Genomic DNA, 26,684 nt, shown 5'->3' on the forward strand with positions numbered 1-26,684 from the left:
ACCGGCGAGCCCTGGAACGGGACCCGCCGGGAAGGCCAGTGGCTGTTCCCAAAGCCCTTGGCCCCCGCCCCTCTGCTGCGTTCTGGAATCATCCTGCCGGGTTTGGCTCCGTTTCACAGAGCAGACGTCACCACACAAGAACCAGGTGGGAAAACAGGTGTGGGCAGGGGGGGGCTGTGTTTCCAGCCCCGAGTCCCCCTCACCTGGGGTTTCACGTCTTTAAAACACAAGCAGAGTCCGCAGACCCACCTTCTCTGCCCCGTCCCCGGCCGGGCTCTTCCTCTTGGCGTGAAGCATGAGGGCGGGAGGGCAGGGCGCTCGGCTGCACTCTCTGCTTTTATCTGTTGGACCAAAACAACTGTCATTAGCATCCCATTTGTCACGTCACTTTGGAAAACTAAACAAGGACAGAAAGTGGCCTTGAAAATTCAACTTGGCAGCCCACACCATGCATCCCACAGCAAGGTCCCAGGGAAGGGCAGACTTGGGGGCCAAATGAGCCCCCTGCTCCATCCCACCTTCCTCAAGCTGCTGCAAACTTGGCTTCCTCGGCCACATACTCTGGCAAGGAGGCTGTGGGAAGGGGCCACAAAGGCCGGGATCCCACATGAGGCCCCGCCACCTGCCCACGGTGGGCGTCTGCACCTGGAACCCTCAGGACTGCGGACCTGGGTCCAGCCGGCAGGGCAGCCTGTCCCGGAGCCCAGAGGTGGGTCAGTGTTGACCTCCGGGCCCCGGTGCAGCCATGACCACCCCCAGGAGACATGGGTTGGGGCCTGGCAACACCAAACACAGGTCCATGTCCAGATCAGCCCCAGGGAAGGAACAGTCAAGCTTTCACTGAACTGTCTGACCACACCTGAGTCATGAAAATTCTAACGTCAGGGCAGTGGGGATACCTTATTATCACTCATGGGGATAAGCAGAGCTCCAGGACTGAGCTAACCTCTCTGGAACCTGTTGGGATTACTCCCCAAAGTCCACCTCCCATCCAGGTGTGAGGAGCAGTGGGGAGCTGGGCGCCCAGCCCTCTGTGGGCTCCACGTGGGGCCGCACTGCCCACCTGCAGCCCCAGCCCCACGGCACGGGCTGCACATCCACGCAGAGGGTGGAGCTAAACATGCAAAACACGTCAGTAAGTGAGGCACGGCCTGGGAAAGCCAAGGGGAAGACAAGCGTGACTCAGTTTACTGGGTGTCTCAGGAGCCTGGGTGTTCTGGTTTGAAATCCCGGGACTACTCCGTCGTGTCTTCTGCTGCATGTGGGGACACCTCATCCTCACGTTAACGATGCCTGATTCACCGGCGTCAGCATCAAAGCCGTGTCTGTCCACGCTTCCTCCCCGGCTGCCCGCTCCTCGCTTTACTCCGTGGAGACCATTTGTGCCGTGAAGACTCACGACCTAAACATCCAGCAACTTCAACAACAACATCTGCTTCTGGTGGAACCCACCATAGAGCAAGTGTTGGCGATTCAGTAGGATCACAGAAAGACTTTCCGGATACTCTGCCCCACCCCATCCATCCGATGGGCCCAGGCCAGTAACAAGACTCAAGACCCCAGGGATCCCCATCTCGGCTTCAGCCCATGGCCCCTGGATCCCACCACCCACCACGTGCTCGAGACCGAGGGTGCCCAGGAGGCATCAGAGAAGTGGTTCTGGAGCCCCTGGCTCTTCCCTCCGCCTCAGCTGAGCAAACGGAACTGGGAGAACGTTTGCATGGAAGGATGTCCAGACCGGCCAGAGACACGCGTGGGCTGGCGTCAGGGGGACCGTGGAAGACAGAGCCCCAGAGGGTGGGTGGCTGCAGAAGCCACCAGAGCAGCTTCTATAAGAAAGAAGGAGGCCGGCCATCGGGAACCCTGCCGAGGCCTCGGGGAACAGCACTGAAGGCGCTCCCAGAGCCGCCAGGCACGACCTCAGACCTGCATTCCCTGCTGCACCAGGGAGGCCAAGAACTGAGATGAGCTGAGCCCACCCTCCTGCCTCCCTTAGGCAGGCCTAAGGGGCGGAAACACATGGGCTTGGGCCAGAGTCCCACTCTTCGGGGATGGCCCTGGTCTCCACTGACGTGGTTCCTGCCCTGGGACCTGCTTTGTCTCTAGAAATGAGCAGATGGTGGCTTACTTCCTGCCGCCACCCGAGCCAGAGCCATTGGTCTGCATTTCCCGCAAACTTCAAGGGGCGGAGCAGGCAGCCCAGGAGGGTGTACCGTCATTCTCCACGACGGACCCCGTGTCTGCCTGTGGTGGCCCCACGAAGATCACGGCCCCCGTGAGCCAGCATGCATGTCGGGATCTTCTCCCGTGTTCGGAGACCTGGCAGTAGGGCCGCGGGCTCGCCGGGCTAGTCTCAAACGAGAGTTGCCGCACTCAAGTTTATTCCCGATATCCCCTCATTATCTTGAGAAGACATCTGACAACCATTCTCTTATTGAGAATGGTTGATCCTGGTAAACAGCAGCTGTTCAGATCTGGCTTTTGAGGTCAAAGCACTTGCACTGTCAGTGAGGATCCTCCCAAAGTCCTGAGTTACAGCCACGGGCTGCCAGGCCCCCCAGGACAGGTGCTGATGCTCCTCAGACAGGTGCCAGGCTCCCTCGGACAGGTGCCGTGCAGGGCACGGCCTCTCCAGGAGCCCGTCACCTCTGCTAATAGACGCGGGTTCGCGGGGGCCGCTGTGCCTTGGGCTCTCACGCGGAACGGGGTCGGTGTCTGGGCTGTCCCACTGCGGACGTGCTCGCTGCTTGGCTCCCCGTGGGCCACTTCTGGGGACAGCTCTGAGATGCTCAAGGACTCCTTGCTCTGGGCCTCTCCACAAAGCCCAATGATGTCAAGAAAGGCTCCAAGAGAGCAAGTTGATGAAAGACGTTCTACAAGTCTGGATGCCCAGGGCGACGAGGCAGCTAGGGCTGCACGATGTGTTCCAGGGTGGAGGGGGCCGGGGGGCCAGATCTTTCAGTGCCGTCCACCAATCGATCACGCCTGGTGCCACGATCTGAAGTGCTCTCAAATGGCCTGCAGTTCGATTTTGCTCCTGGCAGAGCTGAGAGGCCAGGGGCTCAGGAAAGTCCGCATGGAGGTCTGGAAGGACGGAAGGCCTCTCTGCTGAAAATCACCACATCCATCACCTGACAAGTGCTGATGTGCATCTGGCCCAGTCCCAGGGCAGTGGGGGACACGCAGGAAAGTGACGCAAGCAATTAGCCGGCTCTTCCCTCGAGTCCGTCAAGGCTGACCCAAGGCCAGGACACAGCGACAGCCCTGGGAAGGCGCGCAGGGGCCGTAACTCAACCCCCTGAACAAATCAGGGCATCGGGCCACCGATCAAAGACAACTCCGGGGCACACGACGGGGCAGCAGGTCTCGTGGGAACTGGACACTCTGCTCAGCAAAGGCTGCTTCTATTGGACAAAGTGCCAGGATTTTTTTTAAAACATTCAAAAAATTGTGGGTTTTTTAATTATTAAAATGAACTACAGACAAAAATACCTAACGTGTCAAAAAGATAAGAGAAATATATCAGTATCTCCTAATTCAAAGGAACATTCTACATTCCATCTAATTCTAACTCAGTAAATATTGACCTCCCCTGGTCCCAGTCTCCCCATCCATAAAATGAAATGATCTCTCAAGTTCCTCCAATTTGGGGATTCTAAAAGTCATCTCGGTACTGGGAACTATGTGGGGTATATCCCAAAGAAAGAGAAGTGACCTTGGGGGGCTGGTGAGAGAGTCTTCTGGGTTCCCATGGGGGAGACGGGCCAACTCTGGAAAATGGATTAACCCCAAGGAAGAGGGCGGGAGAGAGAATTCACCGTTTCTATCCTGAAAGCCAGTAGTGACCTCAGACGGATGGCTCCTTTGGAACCAACCTCCTCTGATGGATTTGGAATTAAGTGGGAAATCTCCTCTGAGGCTAAGGGACCCCTGACCCACCCATGTCTCCCCCATATGACCCTGACGGTGATGTCCCAGGGTGGCATGAGGTTGAAGGGGACAGTGGGACAACTGAGTCCTCTGGCTGGTACAGACCACGGGCCATATAGGAAGGGTTTACGAGGAGAATCCACACCACGACCCCAGTGTACATGCTGGCCTCAGCCTGCAGCGTGCTGGAAGTTAACAGTGAGACAAGCCCCACGGATGGCCCGTCGCAGGGCACCATGCCCAGAAACAGGTGTCTGTCCCCAGGGACCTCCATTCACGACAGGCCGGTGTAGACAGGTGAGTGTTATCGGACAATCCTGGAGTCATGGGGGCTCCATTTTCTGGGTTTGCCGGTGGGGTGACCCCCTTTCCATATTTGAATGTTCTCACCTCCAGGAACAGAGAATTTATCAGGTACGAACAGAAGTGTCTTAAGTGGCTTACTGAGCAGTGTTTTGACCTTGCACACCGCCCCCCACCCCACAAGAGCTATCTTGACATAATTTCCCCGACGCTTGGGCCGAGCAGGAACCATTATCTCATTTACACGGAAGAAAAACAGACCAGGTGAGTCATTTCCCAGGTTACAAAATAAACCATTAGGGAGAGCGGAAATTGTTTGTCAATTTAAATGGCATTGAGCTCCCCTGAAAATCTGACAATAAAATCAAGAGAAAAAGGCAATTTATGTCTCAGGTAATAAAAATGACACAGTCAGGCCCGTTGCATGCGGTTCGAAATGAGGCCTGGACAACACACCGGCTTTCAGGGTGTGCCTCCTAGGGGCTCAAGCATCCAAGGGAGACCCCGTCCCTGGGAAAGCCGGGTTCCGGTTCTAACACTGCCCAGTGGTGAATCAGCAGGTACTGCCGGTCAGGGCGCCGACGGACAGACGGACAGAAGCACGACACAGATTCCAGGGCTGAGAACAGGCGAAGCCGGGAGGGCCGGGAGCCAGGGAGCCACGGCGCCTTCGATTGCTTTTCCATCCGAGACCCGGCATCCTGTCCCTGCATTCCTGCGACGTCACCGCGGCCAAGGCCTACCGGGGAGGAGGTTCCCAAAGGGCGGGACTGAGCAGACGGCCTCCCGTTCTCCCCGCCAGGAAGGAGGAGGCGAGTGGTGAGCTCCTGGGGAGTCCCGCCACCCGGTGCTGGTTCAAGGGCTGCAGCAGGGCCCAGCCGGCAGGGTGGCCGGGAGCAGAGGCAGCAAAGGCAGCTGGTCACGGGGGTCTTGTGCTCCCGTCCCCTCTCCCCACCAGGGGACGTGCAGGCTGGGTCCCCCGCCTTCTCCGGGGCGGCCGATGCAGCTGGGGTGGTGAGGCCACAAGTCACAGTAGCTGGACATCCGGAAGTGAGGCTGCCTGTGGTGAAGCCGAGGCTCTGAATGTCCACACGGACATGCAGTTACGGGGACAGAAGAGCCACGTCCTCATCTGAGAAGCCCAGCCCGGGAGCCCCCAGCCCGCGCACCAGCAACAGACACAGAAATGCTGGTGGCGTCGGCTGGGCTCCGGCCTCTGCGGGACGGAGACACGACCCCTGCCTGGCGGTGGAGTCTTCTCCCGGGACGACGATCTCAAGCCTGCTCGGCGGGGGAGCACAGGACGGCCAGCACAGCAGGTGTCGGAGGGGGCCTGGGGTCCGGGGGGTCATGTGAAGGGGATGTGAGGACCGGCCTTGTCCGGGCCCACCTCCCCGCTCCCCACCGCCCGGCACAGGCTGGCCAGTGAGGTCCCAGGGCACCTGCTGGAGCTCCCCTATAACTGAACAGTATTTTCATGTCAATGGCAAATCATTTCTGAGTCCTTCCAAATTTTCCACAGACAGTCATTCCCCGAGTTGACAAACTGCAGAGAGAACTCGTTTTCTACCTGTTTGTAACATCCTGGATTTCGCTTTGCTGGAACAAAGGGTTTTAAAACACTGATATTGGAGGGCGTGAGCTTGGCGTCCCCCACCAGAAAGCGTCAGGGTTCTGTGATACGCCCCCACTCCCGGGACAGGGTTCTGCCCCTGTCCCCAGCCAAGATCCCACGCCAGGCCTTCCAGAATCTGCTGCTGGTCCGTTGGTGTTAACAAGGAGCTGACGTCACCGCTGGACAGAATGGCCTGGGGAGATGATGGGTCATGCTCCCCCGACTGTTCTAGAACCCGAACCTCTCCAGTTCTCTGATGAAGGCAGGTTTCCGATGGGGAGTGCCGACCTTACGATGGGGTTGCAGGAAGCCTGTGTGGAGCAGGGCAGGCTGAGGGACGCTCCCTCGTTCCAGCGGGAGTGGGCAGTGTCCCCCGTGCCCGGCCCAGGGGCAGGGTGGGGGCTGCCAGGGAAACTGGCCCAATGCTGTCCACGGAGCCGTGAGCAGAGGAAGTGGGCGGCCAGGCACAACGTCTGTGCAGGGAGTGACCAGTAGGGCTAGCGTCCCGGTCCACCCCATCGACCCCATCAACGTGTGTTCACTGAGTGAATGAATGAACTACAGGTGAGTCCCGTGTGATTTTAAAAGATTTGTTCAGGGCGCCTGGGTGGCTCAGTTGGTTGAGCGACTGCCTTCGGCTCAGGTCACGATCCTGGAGTCCCTGGATCGAGTCCCGCATCAGGGTCCCTGCTCGGCGAGGAGCCTGCTTCTCCCTCTAACCCTCCCCCCTCTCATGTACTCTCTCTCTCTCTCTCATTCTCGCTCTCTCAAATAAATAAATAAATCTCTAAAAGATTTGTTCAACGTTAAGATTATTATCCACATTCTTAATCGCAGGAAACAAACTGAGGGTTGCTGGAGGGGTGGGGGTGGGAGGGATGGGGCGGCTGGGTGATAGACACTGGGGAGGGTATGTGCTCTGGTAAGCGCTGTGAATTTTGCAAGACTGTTGAATCTCAGATCTGTACCTCTGAAACAAATAATGCAATATATGTTAAGAAAAAAAAAAGAAGAAGAAGAAGGTAGCGGGAGGGGAAGAATGAAGCGGGGGAAATCAGAGGGGTAGACGAACCATGAGAGACGATGGACTCTGAAAAACAAACAGGGTTCTAGAGGGGAGGGGGGTGGGGGGATGGGTCAGCCTGGTGGTGGGTATTGAGGAGGGCACGTTCTGCATGGAGCACTGGGTGTTATGCACAAACAATGAATCATGGAACACTTCATCTAAAACTAATGATGTAATGTATGGGGATTAACATAAGAATAAAAAAATCTGGAAACAAAGATTATCATCCACAAGTAGGGATATTAAAGGCAAGAGGGACATCATCATGAATGAGAATTTCCATAAGACAATTCTGAGCCCTCTGTCAGGTGTACGGTGGGCCCTGCCACACACTTGGACCAGGAAGAGGGGGGAATGGGGCAGGGGGAGGCTGGGATGCAGAGGGGCCTGGAAGTGTAAACGGAGGTGAGGTGGGGACAGGACGGGCGGGGGAGAGGGACAGAGACGGATCCCTGTAAACCTGCAAACCATCATTAACACATTTCCCTCTGGCTCCAGTAGAATGTGTGGCAAAAGTACAGCATTCGAACCTTTCCAGAAAGCATAAATCCATTTCACAGGGCCCGGCTGAGCGACCTAAGCAGCCCCCACCCTCGAGGCAGCCTGGGAGCAAGATCCACGGAAAGCAGGGATCACCTCCTCTCTCCCTGGACCCCGGAGGCTCTGGAGCGCGCACCCCACACCGCGTGCTCGGCCAGCCTGGCCGTTGTGAAGGCACAGCTGGGCTGGTCACTGGGCATGCCCTGGGGACGTGAGCCAGCACTGGGGGCTCAGGTGCCCATCCGGAGGCGGACGCACCCCCCCCCCCGCCGCACGCGCACACACACACACGCACACGCGCGCGGACAGAAAAGACTAGTAATAGTACTGCGACGGGTTGCTAGCCATCGCAGAAGATGAGCACGTAGGCCAGGATCCGCCGCTTAGCTAGGTTAGTCTCAGGTGTACGTGCGCCAGAGAGGAGAGGAAGAAAACCTGACGGGGGTCGCTACAAACGAACAAGCAAAATGGCAGCGGTGACTTTTTCTGAAGGGGACACCAAAAGTAAGTTCTCTGCTGTAAAAACGATAAATGCTACGCACCACTTCCGAAACACAGACACCACCTCTGGAAACTGCCCGAAAGCGTTATCATTCCCCCTCCCGCAGTGGAAGCCCCTGTCCTGAGTCCAAGGGCACTTTATCATCTCCTCCGGCTGGGCTGCTCCTGCTTGCCGGCTGGGGCACGGGAGGGGAGGCGGGGCCCGCTTGGAGCTGCATGCCCCCAAGGTCCCCGCGAATGCCTGCTTCTGGGACGCCGAACAGGTGAACAGGTGAACAGGCGAAGGGCCCCGGGACACGCTTCCACGTGCCGACGCCTCCCTTTCTGCACTGAAGGCTGACCGCTTGGGACCTACACCTGTTTCTTTCAGTCTTCCATGATACTTCCACCCCAAACAGTAGCCATCCAACCCCTCAGGCCCCTCGGGTCAAGTTACTTTCACTTGTTTCCTCTGGGAACAGACCGGGCCTATGGCCACCTCTCATCTGACCGGCCAGTCCATCGTGGACAGCCACCCCTCCCCACCCTCTCCTTCATCCTGAGCCGTTTCCACAAATCCTCAAGGTCTCCTTGGAGCCTTAACAAAACAGCTGCTTACAGGACCTGGGGTCAGAGGGGAGCCGGTTCTTACATGGTGACAGCACAGTTCGAGGCCCCGCGACCCACACCCATGCATGGGCAGGGACCCACTGGGCCCCTGGGACTCCACCTCGGAGCTGACCTCTCTCAGGGGAGCCTCTTTGGGAAGCTGTTTGGAGCCTCTACACCCTGAGCTCAGTGTGTCCTTTAACAGGATGATGAATCTAAAACATGTCGACGGCATGAGTGATGTCCCAGGAGCTCAGTGGAGGTTTTCGGGGGCCAACGTAAGAATGGGAAAACTCACCGGTGGGAGGGCCTCGAAGTGGTTTTGGAAAAGGACAGACTGGGCCTATAGTCTGCATGTCTCTCTTTCCCATCAGCTGGGCCCCGATGAATGGGATGGGGAGCCTCTCGGGGCTCTGGGGTGGTCCTTGAAAGGCTGGAAAGAGCTACCGATGGCTGAGCATGCTTCCCAGGCCTCGCGAGACAGTGGGGCTCCTTAACCTCAGGGCAGGACACCCTGCCCTAAAGGCTTCTCATCTTGATTTGGAATCAGGCCGTGGAGACCTCCACGCTCCCTGGGCCTAGGAGACCCTGGTCGCTCTGTGCAGAAGCCCCCTGGCGGAGCACCCCCCGCCCCGCAGCCCAGGGTCGGCCTCCCCTGGGGCCCCCACACCCCCCGCCAGGCACCGCCTCAGCATAAACGCTCCCAGGGTGACTGGTTTTCCACACTCGATGGCTCTCTTTCATCAAGTTAAATAACAGAATCAACAGATGGTACTCCACTGCACACTCTAAAGAGCCACAAATTAATTGTTTAATGAGACAACAAAGCAATTCTGATAGAGGCGCGCAAACACCGCATCAGACTCCAGGATTCCAGAGCTCATATGTGCTCCTGAGCGCACGTTCACACCCCACAGCGACACGCTCCCCCTCGGGGGCCACGGCCTGGCCTCACAGCCCAACCTCCAGCAGGTGGATGTCACTGGGGCTCCCGTGAACGCACTCCCCCTGGCTCCAGGGAAACCACACAGGTCTGTGCGGGGCAGGAGGTGAGCTGGGCCCCTGGCACATCAGGCTGGCTGCCACGCCCCGTGGCCACCTGGCCACTGAGCAGCACCCGAGGGGTGAGGACGCTGTTTGCTCCTCCGGGGTACAGTGAAAGACCAAGCCATGCTTACAGGCAGGCTTGGACTGAGTGATAAACATGGAAACATCAAAATGCGTATCATTTAAGTTGGTTTTTAAACTTTTCTTTTAATTCGAGAATGCGCTAAACAGAGGCATGAAGAAGCTGCCCCTCCGAGCGGGGCGCAGTGTGACCTGGAGAGCATGGTCCTCCCTCCCTCAGAGGCTCCCGGCAGCCTGCGGTCCACCCTGTGGTGACGCCTCCAACCTCTTGCCCCTGGAAAGTTCAGACAAAGCCCCACCCACCAGTGGGACCACCAGGGACAGCTAGGGGTGGGGGTTCCCAGCAGTTTCATCCAGTCCTAGGTTACTGAGCAAGGACCACAGATTTTATTTGATTTTGGTTTTGAGGTTGGTAACAACTGTGCTAATCTAGAATCTGCAGCAAGTGGGCAGAACCTTAAACAACAGGTGATAGTTTTGTCACATGATGACTGTGGGATGGTCTTGCCCTGAGGTCAGGGCCCACGCACCCCTTCTGGGCTGCAGACAGGTGAGCATTTCCATCTCTGAGCCCCAGGATAGAAGTCCTCCCCAAAGACCAAGGGCTTACAGCTGTTTCTCCCTTTTTGCCCAGAAGTATGTGCCGAGCACTGCCCTGCTCTCACTCGGCGTGAGACGTGAGGGGCTCGAGAGAGAGAGAAAGGTGAAGTGTGAGGCCGGCGTGAGCTTCGACAGCGAGCAGCGAGCCGGCAAGCAGCCACACTGCAGCATGGGGCCCCTGCACGAGGCCAGGCCAGGCCCCTCTGCAGTGGGGCGGGCGACTCGCTCACATAAGGAGCAAGAAGAGAGTCTCCAAGACATGACACTGAGACCCCAAAGACGGGCAGGGACGGGTGCAAGGGGCCGGAAACGTCATATGGAGATGAGGATGAGCAGGTGCAAAGTCCCAGAGCTCAGAGAGCCCTGACCCAGCTCCAAGCCCAGGGCCAGGGGGGCCGGGGCCGGGGACCGGGGGCCAGGGAGGGAAGCTGGGGCCAGCGGGGAGCCAAGCAGCAGCCCCCGTCCCTGCATTTGGACGTTCAGGGAGCAGCCAAGATGGAAAATGTGCAGCCAGTGACGTGGGGCCTTGCCAGTATTAACAATGGTAGTCACGACGCATTACACACAGTGTCTCAATGTTGTAACGTGATAAAAGGGACTAAACTTTATTTTCACACTGAAAATTTTTTCAAGGCCCCTAATTACTATCACTAAGATTTCACACAGAAAGAAATCTCAGGAGGGGCCTATAATACCTTAGGTGTGTTCTGACAAAGCTGAAATTCAGTCTTGTAGCCTCACAGTTCAAATATTATCTTAGCAGTTTGGTTACGTTAGCGTGAGTATTCACGGCTTCAGACTTTAAAACATCTCCAAAGTACCTTTTCATAAGCTTTCATTGCATATGGAAGAGAAATGCATGATTAAATATGTTCACATTTTAAATTACATCATTAAATTTTATAAAATAGGAATATTTTTGTAAAAGAATGGGATTCAGTATTAAAGCAATTGTAATCTAACAGGGAGGTTGTGAAACCCATATTTCTGGAGCAGGAATTATGACCCCTGAGTCTGTTGGCTTCAAGGGGAGTTGTATAGCTGGGTCTCTGGGTTCAAGAGCACCCCGCTGGCTGCATTCTCGTGAGGGCAACTTTAGGGATCAGGCCAAGAAGGGCACAGCGCCCCACTGCCCCATGGAACTGAGCCAGTCTGGGGGCTCCCCGATGCTGCTCCGGGTCTGCCCAGTTGAGACATACCCTCCAGTCCTCCAGCCCCCACCACGGAGCCCCGGCCTGGGAGGAAGGGGCTGCAGGGGGGCTCAGGGAGGGTCCCCCACTCCCTTCACCTGGTCTGGGGTAGTCACTGCCCCTCGGGGACCAGACTGGAGAGGGGCTCAGCAGCGAGGGGGGCCGGTAATCCAAGTGCATCTGGGCCGCTTCCTACCCCCAAAGTATGGGGATGATGGGTCTGGGGCAGGCCACCACAGAATGTGGATTATTTCCAGCTCAAGACCATTAGGGCCCAGCCGATAAGAAGAGCGTTCTACGTCCCCCTTACCGCCTTCGCCTTCCTCAGAGTTTACATAAGAGGCCTGTACGGGGAAGAGAGCGCTCACCGAAGATAACAATTTTTTACGTAAGAAAGACTTCTAGAACATCTGCTGCTCCCACCTCCTGTGAATCGTCTCCCGACCTTGGGAGCCGGACCCCTAACCCTTTCTCCTTAGCTCAGGAGGGCAGGTAAGCCTCCCTGCCTGACAGTCCAGGAGCCCCTTATTTCTTTGTGGGACTCCAGCATGAACGTAATTAAATTTGTTTTCCTCCTGTTAATATATTTTATGCAAATCGAATTATCATTTCAGCCAAAGAATGTGGAAGGGAAGAAGGGACGAGTCTTCGTCCCCTACAGGGACAATCGCTTCCTTCTCTGAGTTTCAGGTGTCCCAACAGAATGGGAAAAATGACGCCTGTAGCTCACACTGTAGGTGGGGTGGCACGTCTTCTTCACAGGTCCCGGGGCTCGGAGTCCCCGGCCAGGGTGCCGGCCTCGTGGGATCCGGAGAGAGCCTCGGCCTGGCCTGCGGATGCTGTCTCCCTGCACCCTCACACGGACAGCAAGAGCATGCTTGGTTCTCTTCTTACAGGGGCCCCGATCCCCCCATGAGGGCCCCCTCTCATGACCACATCTAAACATCATGACCTCCCCACGGCTCCACCTCCAAGTGCCGTCACATTGCCGGCTAGGGCTTCAACACATGACTTTGGGGAACACGGGCATTTGGTCCATAACGAGACTACACGGAAGATTCTGGCTACGGGCGTTGCTGTGCAGAGTATCTACCACAGCAGGTGCGCACGGAATGGGGTTCTAGCAGTTCCCGGGGCAAAATCATCGAAAACCAGCTTCATCCACCGGGCAGACTCTGCCTGGGGGTGAGCAAGTGCACAGGACCCCTGTGGGTCGGGAGCAGAGGGCTCTCTGGTTCCCTACTCTCCCCAAGTGCAAACTCAGGCCCCCCGGGTCCAGTCACCTTCTTTGACAGGTGCAGCCTCGTCGTCTAGATGGGGCTTCCAGAACATTGTGCTAGCAATGATTCTAGCGTGACAAGTTTAAGGGAAACACTGTTTCCCAATATATCGGGAAAGACGATTCATTCCTCCTGAAGCACCCTCGCTGTACTAAAGCATAGCTGTGAATCGGGACGCAGAATTTGGCACAGCTCGGCTGCAGCAGAGGGTCCAAGTGCATCTGAGCCCAGGTGCCCGCACTTCCAGGCTCTCAATCAAGCCACCTGCTGAATGTTCTAGACCCTTCCACTGGTCCCAGGTCCCCTGTGAGCAGACGTAAGAGACAAAATTCTGAAGAATTTTCTCCTGTGTCCTAAGAAATGCGTCTGGCACTGTCCTCTAATGGTAGAGATGAAACATCTATCGAGGGTCTATCACATCATAAAGATGGTGTAGGGGCTGCCCGCCTCGCCCGGCGTCTTTCCGGCCCCTGCACCCCCGGGGGCTTGGCACCAGCTGGACCTCATTACCTACCTAAGTTGAGAGGAACAGCATCTATTATAAAAGTTCTCTTAGCTACGAATCATGATTTGTGATAAATTCATCCTACCCCAACTCATTTGCGTTATTTAAATGAATAGATACTTACAAGGGTATATGCCCAGTGCCCAAAAGTGTACTTGTGTTTCCTGTAACTCTATGTGATTAAAACGAAAGGTGATGCTAACAGAACCATCCTCTGCAGCCACACATCGGACTGTGGTGGCCCTTTGATTCCTACACCTGCATCCTGGCACGTGTCGTCTGCTTGCTCTCTGAGAGCCGAAATTGAGTCAGCTCTGACTTTTTGCAGACCAATCTATATGAAAATGCAGTCCTCAGCTAGCTGATTTATTTTCACATTTAGATGTAATAAAATTAATAGGGCAGTTCTCATTTCAGTTGATGAAATTTACTCAGACTTTAAAAAAAAAATCCAACTTCCTTCAGTTATTTTCTTTATTTTCAAAAGGGAAGTTATTCCAGTCATTTGATACAAATGGCTTTAATTAGTTTAAGGCAAACATAACCTTTAACGAATACAGGCTTGGGATCCTTAGTCTGTGTGCTAAGGGATACGAAAGAGTGCTGTTTTCACACATTGATTTGTAACGTCAGCCTGCACAATCTGATTTGGTTTGGCTTCAAAGTAAACCACCCATCACCCGAAAGAACGATCCCCCTGCTGAGGCCATCAAGAAGCCAGCGCATCCCCACGTACACAAACGCATCCTTACAACAAGGGCAGGTGCGCTTTGTGGAATGCCAGGGAGCAGGAGACCCAGCACGTCCATGTGCTGTGTACTGTGTTTGGTATACTGCCCAAGATGCAGGCTTGGGCTGGCTTGGAGGATGGCAGACGCGTTCTAAGGAGCGTGCATTTTTAATGACTACTTCTTGTAAAGGTATTAAAAATTAAAAACAGTTAATCCTACACTAACCATGAAACACCTAGTAAAAAGAAACCCTTTGTTTCAGAAATACTCCAGTGAAGGTTCTTGTCTTGAGTTTACCTTTCGCCTGGTCTACTGAGCTGGTTACCACCTGTGTCAGCTCTGTGTCACCTAGAATCAGAGTCTCTGCATGAACCACACATCTACTGCAGATCTGATCCAATGCCCTTCAGTGGCACCTCGAATCCCATTCCTTTCCCATCGGTATGTTATTTCCCAGGAGCAACCCACTGCCTGAACCCCCTCCCCAGAACAATGCCGCTTTAGACAACTGCTCGATCTGGAATACCTTCTCCACCCCTCCCGCACACAGCTCAGGGCTCATCCTCCCTGCGACCGTCCGTGACTCCCCACGTGAGCACAACATCCTTGCTCTGCCCTCCGCTCTGTCCATTTCTCGCGTCTTTACAGATCGTACTCAATTGTTGGCTGATGAATCCCTCCTTGGAAGATAAACTCCTTCGAGGTGGAAACCATGCCTCCAGCCTTTCTGTCCACCATGCACCTGCACAGGCCTGGGTTCAGTGGGGATCCCCCAACCCCTTTAGCCAAAGTCACTTTTCCACCTTGGTGATGATTCCTCCCCTCTGCCTCTGGGCAGGCCGAGCCGTGGGCTTCTCCAGCTCAGCGCACTGGGTCTGTCCCGGATGCTACTATTTCCTGGAATTTGTCTGCCTTCCCGCCTGACAGTCCTCCCCAGTGCATTAGAGAATGCGATCCTCAGCAAAGCCTTCATGCCGGCTCTTGCTCGGGGTAAAGACCTTATTGTCCTGTGTTCCCCACTATATTTATTTCTGTTCTAGCATATCACATTCAAATGACTCATCTCATATCTGTGAGCTCCCGGAAAACAGAAGCCATGTCTTTTAATCTTTAAATCTATTTTAAATCAGCTATGTGATCGACACAAAATAGATGCTTAATGAATGTTGGGTGGCTGATTAAATGTATATTTGCTCAAATGAACGAACAAGCATCCTCTGGAAGAGATAAGTGGGCTTATCAATCTGCGCCCTTCCATGTGCAGAGCAGTCAGACAAAAGAGAAACAAATCAGCAAATAAACGAGAAGCTGGACACACTGTCTGGCAGAAGCTGAGGCAGCTAGTGTGGGGATTTTCCATTCCGGAGCAAAACCCTCCAGCCCAATCATTGAGAGGGAGCGCCAGCAAACGGCCAGCACCCAGCACACCCGACCTCGAGGCAGACCTGTCCCTGGAGGCTCTACATGGATACAGAAGTCACAGTCAGCTTTCTACTGGCTGATCCTGAAGTGTGTAGGGGCAGCTCAGGGCTGCCAGACACCTGAGCGCATCTACAGCACAAAAGAACAAGGCCGACTGTAGACATGGGGCGGTGAATGGCAGCGGACCTCCCGTAACGGAGAGGAACGTGTAAAACAACCAGAAGCATAGCTAATTTCTAGGAAAAAATACTTAAAATATATAATACACATTAAATTATATTTTATATATATATATATTCCCTAGTATATTTACATATACTCATATTTCCCAGAGCTCTGTCTTACTCTCTAGCTTATACATAAAATACATATGCATTTATATTAATATATGTATATATACATTTGAAAGACAACATCGGGGCACCTGGGTGGCTCAGTCAGTTAAGGGTCCGACTCCTGGTTTTGGCTCAGGTCATGATTTCAGGGTCGTGAGATCGAACCCCACATCAGGCTCCCTGCTGGGCGTGGAGTCAGCTTGAAATTCTCCCTCTCCCTCTCCCCCTCCCCACCCCCACTCACACACACTCTTCTCTCTCCCTAAGGAAAAAAAAAAGAAGAAGAGGAAGACATCATCAAATATCTCAAAATAGAGAAGAATGTGATAAAAATTTTCAAAACATAGAGATGTGACCTCGGGTTTGGCAGTGGATTCTTGGCTATGACACCAAAAACATAAGCAGCAAAAGAAAAAATAGATAAATTGTACCTTTTCTAAAATGAAAAACTTTTCTACATCAAAGGACAACATTAAGAAAGTGAAAAGACCCACAAAATGGCAGAAAATATTTCCAAATCATTTATCTGAAAAGGGGTTAGCATTCAGAATACACAAAGAACTGTAACAACTTAATAAGAAGACAAACAACCCAATTAAAACATGATTTTCTCAGAAGGCTCTAGACCCGCCTGCCACTCTGCACTGAGTGCCCCACAAGGGTCCTTCCCCTGGCGGCCCGCTCCCTCCCTCCATTCCAACATGCTACCGGGGAAGGCCACCAGAGACACACCCCTTGGCTCCAAGGGTCTGGGAAGCGCAGGCCAAAGCACCTTGGATGGAGCACACAGGAGTCTCTCGATACCGTGGCCTCAGTGATGGTGGGTCATGCCAGTCAAGGACGCCACCAGCCCCACCCCAGCTCCCTGTGCCGGAGGCTCTGAGGAATGGGCAGGGGCAGTAATGAAATGAGCAGCAGATATCTGTGAGGGGGCCGTGTGACCTCAGAGTCAAGGAGGGCTCATCCAGAGCTGTCCCGGACACCCCCATTATCTGGGACACACAATGGCAGTCCAGGTGGCCCAGCGGGAGCATTTGGTCTGGTGTTGCGCTCTGCAGAGATTCAACCCGATGGCCCATTAAGAACTGGCCCCATCCCCACCCCACAGTACTCCTGCCCTGTGCGGGATGTTTGCAAGGGGGGCATCTCCCCTGCCCTTTGTCCACTCCAGTGCGAGAAAACCAAGGCTGAGATCATCTGCCCCTTGCGGGCAGCAGAGCCTCCCTGGTTCTCTCTTTAGCCTGGAGTTTCTCAGCCTCCTGCAGGCCCCTTCACTACCTGCCAAGGACGAAACAGCTCTGCGTGGGATGTCTGGGCCACTCGCTTCTGGGGAGGAGCTCCCTGGCGGGCCCAGGCGGCACCCCTACCGAGCGCTTGGTCCCGCCGCTTTGGGGCAAGTAGGGTGAGCAGTCAGAAGAAGAAAGAGACCCCCAAGGTCCCCGTGTCCTGCACAAACACTGCTCCTTCCCTGGCGGAAGGGGATCGATCTGGAAGTGAGTAAACGCACAGTCTGTATCCTGAGGTGCTCCTCTCCTCCCAAAGGATAGTCTCTCCTCCGCTCTGTCCCCAGCACGGGCCGCCACCGCCCACCCCTAGTGCAATTAAAGCCATGAGCACCCGGCTTTTGACAAGAAGATGGAGGGCTTCACCGTCCTGGCGGTTAATTGGCGGTGTTATTTATGAGTGTTGAATGCTCATGAAGTTCCCTGGCTGTTTCTGATGCAATTAGTTTCATTGATGGCAAGGTTTATGAGTTGAAATGGTGGGAATCAAAGGCCCGCCTGATACAATAGAACACAATAAAAATGAGCATGCTCGGCTAGTTTCCATGCAGAACACCTAGAAAATGGGTTTCAAAGTTTTTACCGGGAGATAAAAGATCCTTCTGGCTTGCTCAATTACTTTATCCACACTGGAAATATAGAGAGCACAGTCAGAGGGCACTGAGCTTCTGAAATAAAAGGCAAATTTTATTTGTAGGCTGCCCCAACATCTTAGTATTGCAAAAACAAATCTGAATTTCTATATTTCAATGACTCCTACACTCAGTAATGGGCACATAATTAACATTAATTCAGAATAATTATTACAGAAAATTCAAAAGATGCTTCACACAAATGTTTAAATAGATCTGACTATGGGTGTTTGCCTGTGACAGTTATGACAGTTATACGTGGGACCGGACTCCGTACCTTTCTTTTTAAATCAACTTAAATGTTAATAGATAATATGCCCAATGAATAATTATTCAGGTTCCAAAAAAATACAGAAGAATATAACGTGAAATATCTCCCTCCACTCCTAAACCCACACACAGAAACCTCTTTGGAATTAATGAACGTTAGTCTGTCTGTGAGCCTCTCAGACATTCTGCGCATCTACACGAATATGAGGACGCACGCTTTCTTTTCTGTACATAGATGTACCGTAATATATATTTGCGTTGTGCCTTTTCTCTTAAATTTAATCATGTAGCTTTGAGATCCAGGTAAAGAAAGTCTGCACTGTCCTTTTTAACAGCTCTGAATACCCACTGTACGGACGACCAGAGTCTGCAGAAACCCCCTCCCCATTTTCTAGGTGTTCTGCCAGGGAATGAGCAGAGCACGCTCATTTTTATTGTGTTCCATTGTATGGACATGAAGATTTTTCTAGTCTTTTGCTCTTACAGCTCTTACTGCCACGAGCAGCCCTGTGTCCTTGTCACCTGCCCCCCAGCAGTTCAGGTGAAGGTGAAGCCCTGTAGGAGAGTGGCTGGGTAGGAGGCTACAGTCTCCATGATTCTGGTTTTGATGTTGCTGAACTGGCCATCCCATTTCTAATTTTAATTAGTGACCACACCTACCCCCCCCTCCCCGGGGGAGTGCCCGGCTTCTGGCTCCTGGCCACGCTATGGGCATCGAGTGTTGCCTAGGACCAACCTGAGAGGTGGTGCTTGTCTTAAGAGAGATCACTTTCCTTTGGGCTCCTCCATCAAACACATGCTTACTGAGAGGCTACTGTGTGCCAGGCACTGTTCTTGGCCCAGGGGAGTACACGGGGAACACAAGAGGTGAAATTTCCTGTGCCCCGGAATGTCCATTCTGATGAAGACAGACTCAGTGTCATTATGACTGTGAGGAGCACCTTCCTGCAGCTGAAAAAGGTCTCTGTGCATATCTTCTCTTCCGTGAACTATATGGCCGTGACTTCTGCTTATTTTCCCTCTGGACTGTGGATCTTTGTCTTATAGATTCACAGAGCCCTTTTGGCTGGGAAAGGAATGGGAAAATGCTGTCCGCCTTTTACTTTCGTTGTGATGGTGGTTTCTATGGCCCACAGTTTTATTTCTAAGGGACCAGATTTGCAAGTCTTTCATGTAGAGCTTCCAGGTTTTTGCTGCACTGGGAAAGAGCCTCCTCACCAACAGCATGTAATTAATTCTTGCCTATCATTGTCGGCTGCATCTGAACTTCATCCGACGAAGGTGTGAGGCACGGATGCACATCCGTAATCCACCTGGTGGCTTCTGTCTTCTCGGCGCCATTTTCCTGATGATCCACATCAGCCCTTGATTTGAGATGCCTCCTTCATCACATACCAAGTCCCTGCAGGGAGTGGAGTCCGTTCCCAGACACAGACACATATGCACTTATTTACATACCGATGTAACATTTTTGCACAAACACACACACACACGCTATTTTAAGATCAAAGAGCAAAGGAAGTTGATGGTAGATTCGGGCAGACGATGTATGTGTGTTACTAAATCCAACCCCCATACATTTTCATCACTCCTCTTGCTGAGGTCCCTGAGAGCAGGACGACCCCCGGAGCCAGGCCCCTCTGCTGTCTGCAGATCCTGTCTCTGTCCCACTGGTTCAGGCCATGTTTCAGGTTTAAGCACACTTGGGACTCACTCCGACAAGCATAGGGACAGTGGGGAAACGGGGAACAGGTGCATACTCTTACCACATTAGCAAACCTCCCAGGAGCCTGGAACCGTGAACAGAAAGCCTGAATCACAGCCTGTCCATTGTCCTCACTTGGCAAGTGTGTATGGCTGTCTTCCTCACGTGGGGGTGCATCTCTGCTCAGAAACCACAGACTGGGATGCCAACAGAAAGTCCTATCATCCAAAAGGCTTAGCACCCCGTGAGGATAGCCAGAACCCAGCTTATGAAATCAAACTCAACCTGATTTTGAGCTGTGTCGGGAACCCTTCCCTGAAATGGGCCATGGGAATGTCGGCTTATTTCTCGCGACGTTCTCCCAACGGTCTTCCCAGCTCTGCTCCTCCAAGAGCCTCCATGGGGGGTGAGGGGGCACAGGACCAAGATGGAACCCCCTGCCTGGGTCTGGGGCACCCATCAGCAGGGGCTGTGGTCCCGCCCATGTCCCCAAAGCTATACACAGGCAGACGCACTCGCTGGGTGCAGCGTTGCCGAGGGGCTCTGCCCAATGGCAAAGGCATTCCGTAACTTCTGTGTTGTGGTCCTGTGGGGTTACCATGGGAAGTCATGGCCACGTGTGGTGTGTGTGTGTCACATATATGCTGCCTTATGGAGGATGCTCAGATAGGACTAGTTGTTGTTAGGATGAATCCTCATCTTACAGCTGGACACATCTGACGACTGAAAGAAGTTCTCATCCACTTGCTTGCAACCTGGTCCCACGCGCCTGGGCCCCCACACGCTCCCCCGTACCAGCCGCACAGGACAGAGGCGAGAGCAGAGGGGGAAGCTGCACCTGCCCTGAGAGCTGGGTCCACCTGGCGTGGCCGGCCCTGACCTGCTGGATGGGAGCAGTGAACTACGGAAAGATATCCCCGCTGCGCCTGCCCAACTAAAAGAACTCGCCCTTCCCTTCCCCACGCAGCATCCTGAGTGCCCATGAGCACTCCACCCCGACCTCGCAGAAGGAGCCGCGGCCAGGTGGCAGGGAGACCGCACGCGGCAGTCGTAATCGGTCACAGTCCAGCAATTTGGCAGACTTGGCACGAACACACTGTCGTGCAGACGTAGGTGTCAGCAGCTCCTTCCTGGAGCGTTGGCTTCACTCTCATGTCTGTAAGCCCATCGCTGAAGCCCCGGGACTGTTTGCCTTACTCGATATTTCAATATACCATCTCCGTGCCTCCAAAGCTCTTCACGAGCACGATTTTAATAGCTGTCTCCTTTCTCAACAGAATTCTAGATTGCAATTTGCTCAGTCCCTACTGTTGGGCACTTAGACTTTTATTATTTTTGATTGCCCTATTTTAAACTATGTTCTGTGGCATGTCCTTATGCTCGCCCTGCACACACCGTGGGCCTGTAATCATGCTCTAAGCTTTCAGCTGCTATCTCAAGCTTGAGATCGACTGGTCACTTTGCTACAGAGCCTGACCCCTACCTCACCCCACATCCAGGCATGCCCTGTGCTGGGGGAACTCCTGTCAGCCCCTCGTGTGAGGGAGGGAAAAACAGGTCATAGAAGTTATGAAGGTGCCCCCACCCCGGGGCCACGGGGGCAGTGACGGGTTCAATCGAGTCCCGTGGGTGTGGGCTGCAACCCCGTGTGGGATTTCTGATGATGGGATTTCTTCGGACTGAGCCCCATGATTGGAACTGCTGGATTCAATAATATGTAAAATTAAGCACCTTGATTTATATTAATCCATTTCTTTCTAGAAACATTGTGCCAAGTTACATTATCACCAGCTACATGTGATACTTTTCCACCTGCTTGAAGAAGCGTGTAGAAAAAACTCATCAAGGACTGCTTCTGATGCCCCATGTTAGCAACACTATCGCCAACCACAAACAAGTATGTTTATGCCCATACCACGGACTATTCCTGGAGCAGCTAAGACTGGACATTCTTTCTGTGTCACTGCATTTTGGGCTTCAAGGTATGTTGCTAAATTCTGCACTGTACAACCCCATGCACGTTAAAACAAACATGAATATATTTGTGCGCACGTAACGCACGGGAAATATTCTGATTATCACGTGACCCTGCTAAGAGAGGTTTCCTTTGTGAGAAGAACAGGGTTGAGAGCAGGCCGATTCTATATACTTCTAAATTGTTCCCATTTCTTAAATGGAATATATTCACATTTTATAGTTTAATTAGGAGAAAGCAACCATTTAACTAATGAAGTCTCCGAGGAGACACACACCTCCGTTGGAGCCTGCCTGACGGTGCATGTGAATCAGCTGCCATCCTAAGTGGAGGTTTGGGGTAAGAGGCTCCTGTGGGCCACAGACGATGGGAGAGGACCGGAGGCCAGCCTGACATGCATATGCTTGATTCACGGCGCAGCCGCCAGGAATGCCACTTCTGAATTCAAGAACCGTCATGACAACGGCCCTAGAAGAGCCTGGAACAGCTGGGAGAGGGCTCGTCGAGGAGCCGCGGCGGGTGCGAACGGTGCTCAGGCTGTATGAGCACCCCCAGACTCGGCGCCTCCCTGACCGTGCCTGTGCGGGAGGGGGTGCTCCTTCACGGCCTCCCCGTGTCCCCACGGCGCACCGCGCGGCCCACGACACCCGCCGGCTTGGTGAAGGATGGGTGTTAAATGAGGCTGATGACTGAGAAGTGCCAGGCTGCTCTTCTGTCGTCAGACAAGCCGCTTCTGGTAGAATATCTAAATTGACCCCGCACATGCACTTGTGTCTACTCTAAGGAGAGGTTCTCCCTGCCGCGCGAAGCCACTCAAGTTTGGAGATGATTCATCACTTGCGTCAGAGCCGATGAGTGTCAGCGACCATGATTCAGGAAGCCATCCTTCCTCTTCGGGGCCGCATCCCCAAAGCCTCTGTGTGGCCAGGATCACAAGGAAAGCCGGGGACGCAAGGTGGAGAACACGCATCCCCACCCCTCGACACCGTGCCAGGGAGCTGACACCCATCACTTCTGCTTACGTTCAAGGTCGGCCTGGCCGAGTGGGCTGCCCTGGCTCAGGGTGTCCAGGGCAGGGCAGGCTGGTCCCAGCAGCCACTTTCCAGCTACAACCCCCCCCGCTCAGAAGGGGTGGCAAGTCTTGAGTGGGCAGCAGGTGTCTCCAGCACAGCACAGCTGAAATGGGGGGGCGGGACCTTAAGCCACAAACCAAGGGGGCTGGTGTGACCGGCTCTGCCTGCCAGGTGGCCACAGCTCCTCCAACAGCCTTTGGGATCCCTCATCCGGGTCCTGGTGTGGGTCTCCTAGAGTCCCCGAGGAGAGTCCTGGGCACCAACCTGGAGCCCTCTCTACTCACACCGTTGCTTGAAGAGGGACAGTTTCACTGCCCCGTAAAGCCGGCTCGTCCAGGGATAAAGTGAATGTTTTTACAAGAGAGAATTAATTATGATGTTTGCTCTTAATTACAGTCATTTTAATTGGGTCATTTGGCCTTGGGTGTGCTGCCACCACCACGAGGGGACTCCAAGACATCACAGAGATACATGGAAAAGGGGACTGTTTGGATGAAATCTGCCCTTGGCATGTGGCTAAGGATGTTTAGCCCAGCTGGGCTCCTCCACTGGATTTCATCCATTCTGGCCATCCCTGCGCCATCACGCTCTGCCGATGCTGCCGTCCAGCCTCCAGCAATAAAAACACTCGGGCTGCAGAGTGTGCACCAGGCCTTTGTGCAGTGGGAAGGGTCCTGGAGGGGCCCTGGCCGGGAGGCGCAGCATCAGCCCACCTGTGCTCCCTTGGATTCAATGACAAGCTCTTTCTCTCCCGTGGCTTGTGTAAACTGGGTGTGGTCTGGGTGGAAGGAAGTAAAGGGGCATCGGGGGGCCGGGGGTGTTTGAGGAGAAAGCACGGATCTTGACCCAGACCCACCGTTGACAGGCTCCAAAAACTAGCAAGTTGCTTGTCCTCGTAACCTCCATATGCATGGCTGAGAAATGGGGGTGAACATGGTTAGATCCCCCCAGGTGCCAGGAAGCACCTGTTAAGCTCTTTCCCAGGGGAGGAGGTCTCTCGAATGCCAGCTGACCCACACTTCTGGCTAGGCGAGCAGCTCACCAGCCACCAGCTCCCATGCAGTGTGGGGCACGGGGGAAATCAAATGCATGTGTCCTTGAATGGAATGCATTGTTTATCCTTCCTCCTCCGCAGGCTAAAATGAATCAAGGAAGCTACAATGTAACAAGGGGAAATTTGTCTTCAGAGCAGACTTCCCTTAAGGGAGAAGCCCCCTTGTGAGGGGGACTTTTTCCACCAGTGCTTTCGCTGCCCAGCCCCCAGGGTCAGTGGGTTGACCTTGGATCAGACCTGTGACAGCCTGGACAGCGAAGAGTGCCAGTGGGAGGGGAGACAAAAGCCCCGCAGAGGAGGGGACACAGCAGGATGGAGGGGGATCTGCATGTCTGGGGGGCCAGGACGCCCTGGGCTGTGTCATGTGCACCACACATCCCCTCAACATTCCCACAGAATTTCACTTTGCTCATTGTTCTAATGTCCTGGGGCTGCCCGGATAAATGACCACAAAGTGGCTTCAACCAGCAGGAATGTATTCCCTCAACCAGCAGGAATGCTCCAGATCTCAGAAATCCTAAGTTCAGCTGTCAGCGGGCTGTGCTCCCTCCGGAGGCTCCAGGGGGGATCATCCTGCTCTTCCTGCTCCCCCCGGGGGCTCGAGGTGTCCCTGGGCTGGTGGCCGCATCCCCCCCACCCCGATCTCTGCCTCTGCCATCATGAATTAAGGGCCAGTGTAAATTCAACCCAGTGTACTTCGGAAATAGATTTCTTTTTAGAAGATGCTACAAAGTATGCTTCCCGCTTCCAAGTTGTTACAGACTGAAACCAGCAAGGGATTTGCATAAGCTGTCACAAATGGATACCCTGAAACATTCAAAGGCTTAAATGTCACTCGGTCCTTTATACCAAGAAAAAATCCGGGGAATAATCTCACCCACCTCCCGACTTCACCAGTGAATGGAGGGAGAGGTTTGCAGGCAGGCTGGAGACAGCCTGGCCCCCAAGCCCAGCATCACACCGGTGGGCCAAGGGCTCAGCGTGTCCGTGTCCGGGGTCTGGCCCGGGAACTGTCCTGCCTCTGCGCTGGCCCAGCGCTCTCTCGGGGACCGCCGTGAGAAGCCAGCCGCGTCACATCCAATGGTTCATTTCATAACCAGACCCATCCTCCCTCAATCCAATCTCATCAGAACTGATTTCATTGCCTTTTGTGCTTGATAAGTGGTTCCCTTAAAAAGGGAAAGAAAATGTTCATCTTAGCACTTTATCCTTTCACCCGGCAGACCTCTTCGGGGGAGCACTGCATAATTAAACAGGGACGCCAGGCTTCGCTGTGCCGCATGAATCACACGCATCCTGGCTACCGGCCGCGTCACTTACCTCTGAAATGTGATGCTATAAAACCTAAACAGGTTTTCAATTCCTCCTAACGTCAAAAGAATAGCAATAAAATCAAAAAGTGAGAGAAAGGTGAAGGTAGCCAGGCTCTGGGAGTGACACCCCTCAGGAACCCGCAGTAGAAGTGAATTATTCCCATGATGATTTCTCCGTGGAGCGTCCTCGTTCCGGCCTGTCTCTCACACTGACAATCTTCAACGGCCTGAACTTCAATTTGGAAAAAATAAAATAAAAACCTCCTAAGTAGCCCCAGCTGCAGTGGGCACCGCTTTCCATAGCCTCCCTGTGTAGACCAAATGAGGGACACATCCTGGAGGGTAGAGTGCCCCCCAGAGCCCCCTTATGAGGCCCCGGGCCTGCGCTGCAGACACCTGTCCCCTACATGCTGTATTCAAGCCACCGGAAGCAGGGGAGCTCAAGACGCAGAGCCCAGGATGTGGCCGATGTCATGGGGCCAAGATGATCATGGCTGCCACCCCACCCAACCCACCCCCAGGTCTACAGAGCGGGCCCTCCAAATTCCCCAGTCTGGAGAACTGGCAGGTGGCTCTGCATTCTAGAATAACACAGACAGCCAACATTGAAAGAATAATCAGGCATCAGTGGACCCGCCCTGCTGGGGGTCCAGTCAAGGTCAGCAGAGAGAATCCTCACAAGGAAAGCTGGGGGGCCCCCATCAGAATGACCAGGTCCGGTGATGGGAATGACGGTCCCACAGCCGTCAACCTGGGAGTGGACTGCACAGTGGGGTTCAGCCGAGGGTCCTCCGGGTAGACACTGAGGCAGTGCGCTCAAGCATGGGGCACGGGGGATAGGGAAATGCTGGGGGGCTCGTCCCTGCCTCCGAGGCCCCCAGACATCCAGGAAGGACAGAACTCGGGGCAGGACACAAGGGGAGAAATAAGCCATCAGAGAGAAGGGCAGTTCCAGGCCTGGGAGGCCACCAGGGAAGGTGGAGTGGTGGGCCTTCTGTGCATGCAGCCATCATCTGTGAAGGCTGATCGTGAGCCCAGACAGGGGATGGCAAGTCCATGCAGAAGGGTTCTCCAGACTGGGGAATTTGGAGGGCCATGCTCACTGCGTGTAGCAGCTGGGGGGAGGCAGCAGAGGTAAACATGTCCTGTGTCCAGAACACTGACTGAGAACCCGACTGCCGCAGAGTGAGCACACGTTGGTGTCGGAGCTGGAGGAGACGGGGGATGGGGGGGGGAGGGGTCCACAGGCAGAGCTGGAAGGAGGCCTGCACATGCTGGGATGTCTGCATATGGGGACCCCGCATTCACGTTACAGAGGATTAGGAACACAGGGGTGGGGGAAAGGGCAGGTCCATGGCCTCTGCTTGTGGTCATACAGTCATGTCCATAAATTAAATTCCGGGTATAATTTTAATACAGGAACCCTAGGGACCAGCCCCAACCACTGAGGGGCCAGCCCCACCCAGCCCCCAAGGGACTCCAGGGGAGAGGACCCTGAGGTTGAGAGAAAACAGACTGACCTTCATAAGCCACCTCTGATCTCCTTGGAGGCTCAATCCTGCACCCCTCCTCTGAGGGATCCCCAAATCTTATACCCTCCCCTGAGGGATCCCCAAATCCTGCACCCCTCCTCTGAGGGATCCCC

At 54.2% G+C, this 26,684-nt stretch overlaps 1 protein-coding gene across 1 annotated transcript in view; it reads right to left on the reverse strand.

The window, feature by feature from the left end:
* The window catches only part of TCERG1L (transcription elongation regulator 1 like), a 184,780-nt gene that overhangs the window by 61,085 nt on the left and 97,011 nt on the right, over window positions 1–26,684 (reverse strand). The window contains exon 5 of the mRNA XM_021703857.1: window positions 250–341. Coding sequence (XP_021559532.1) covers window positions 250–341 — 92 coding nt within the window. The remainder of the gene's footprint in view (window positions 1–249; window positions 342–26,684) is intronic.

Source organism: Neomonachus schauinslandi, chromosome 6, assembly GCF_002201575.2.
Source record: "Neomonachus schauinslandi chromosome 6, ASM220157v2, whole genome shotgun sequence".
NCBI lineage: Eukaryota > Metazoa > Chordata > Mammalia > Carnivora > Phocidae > Neomonachus > Neomonachus schauinslandi.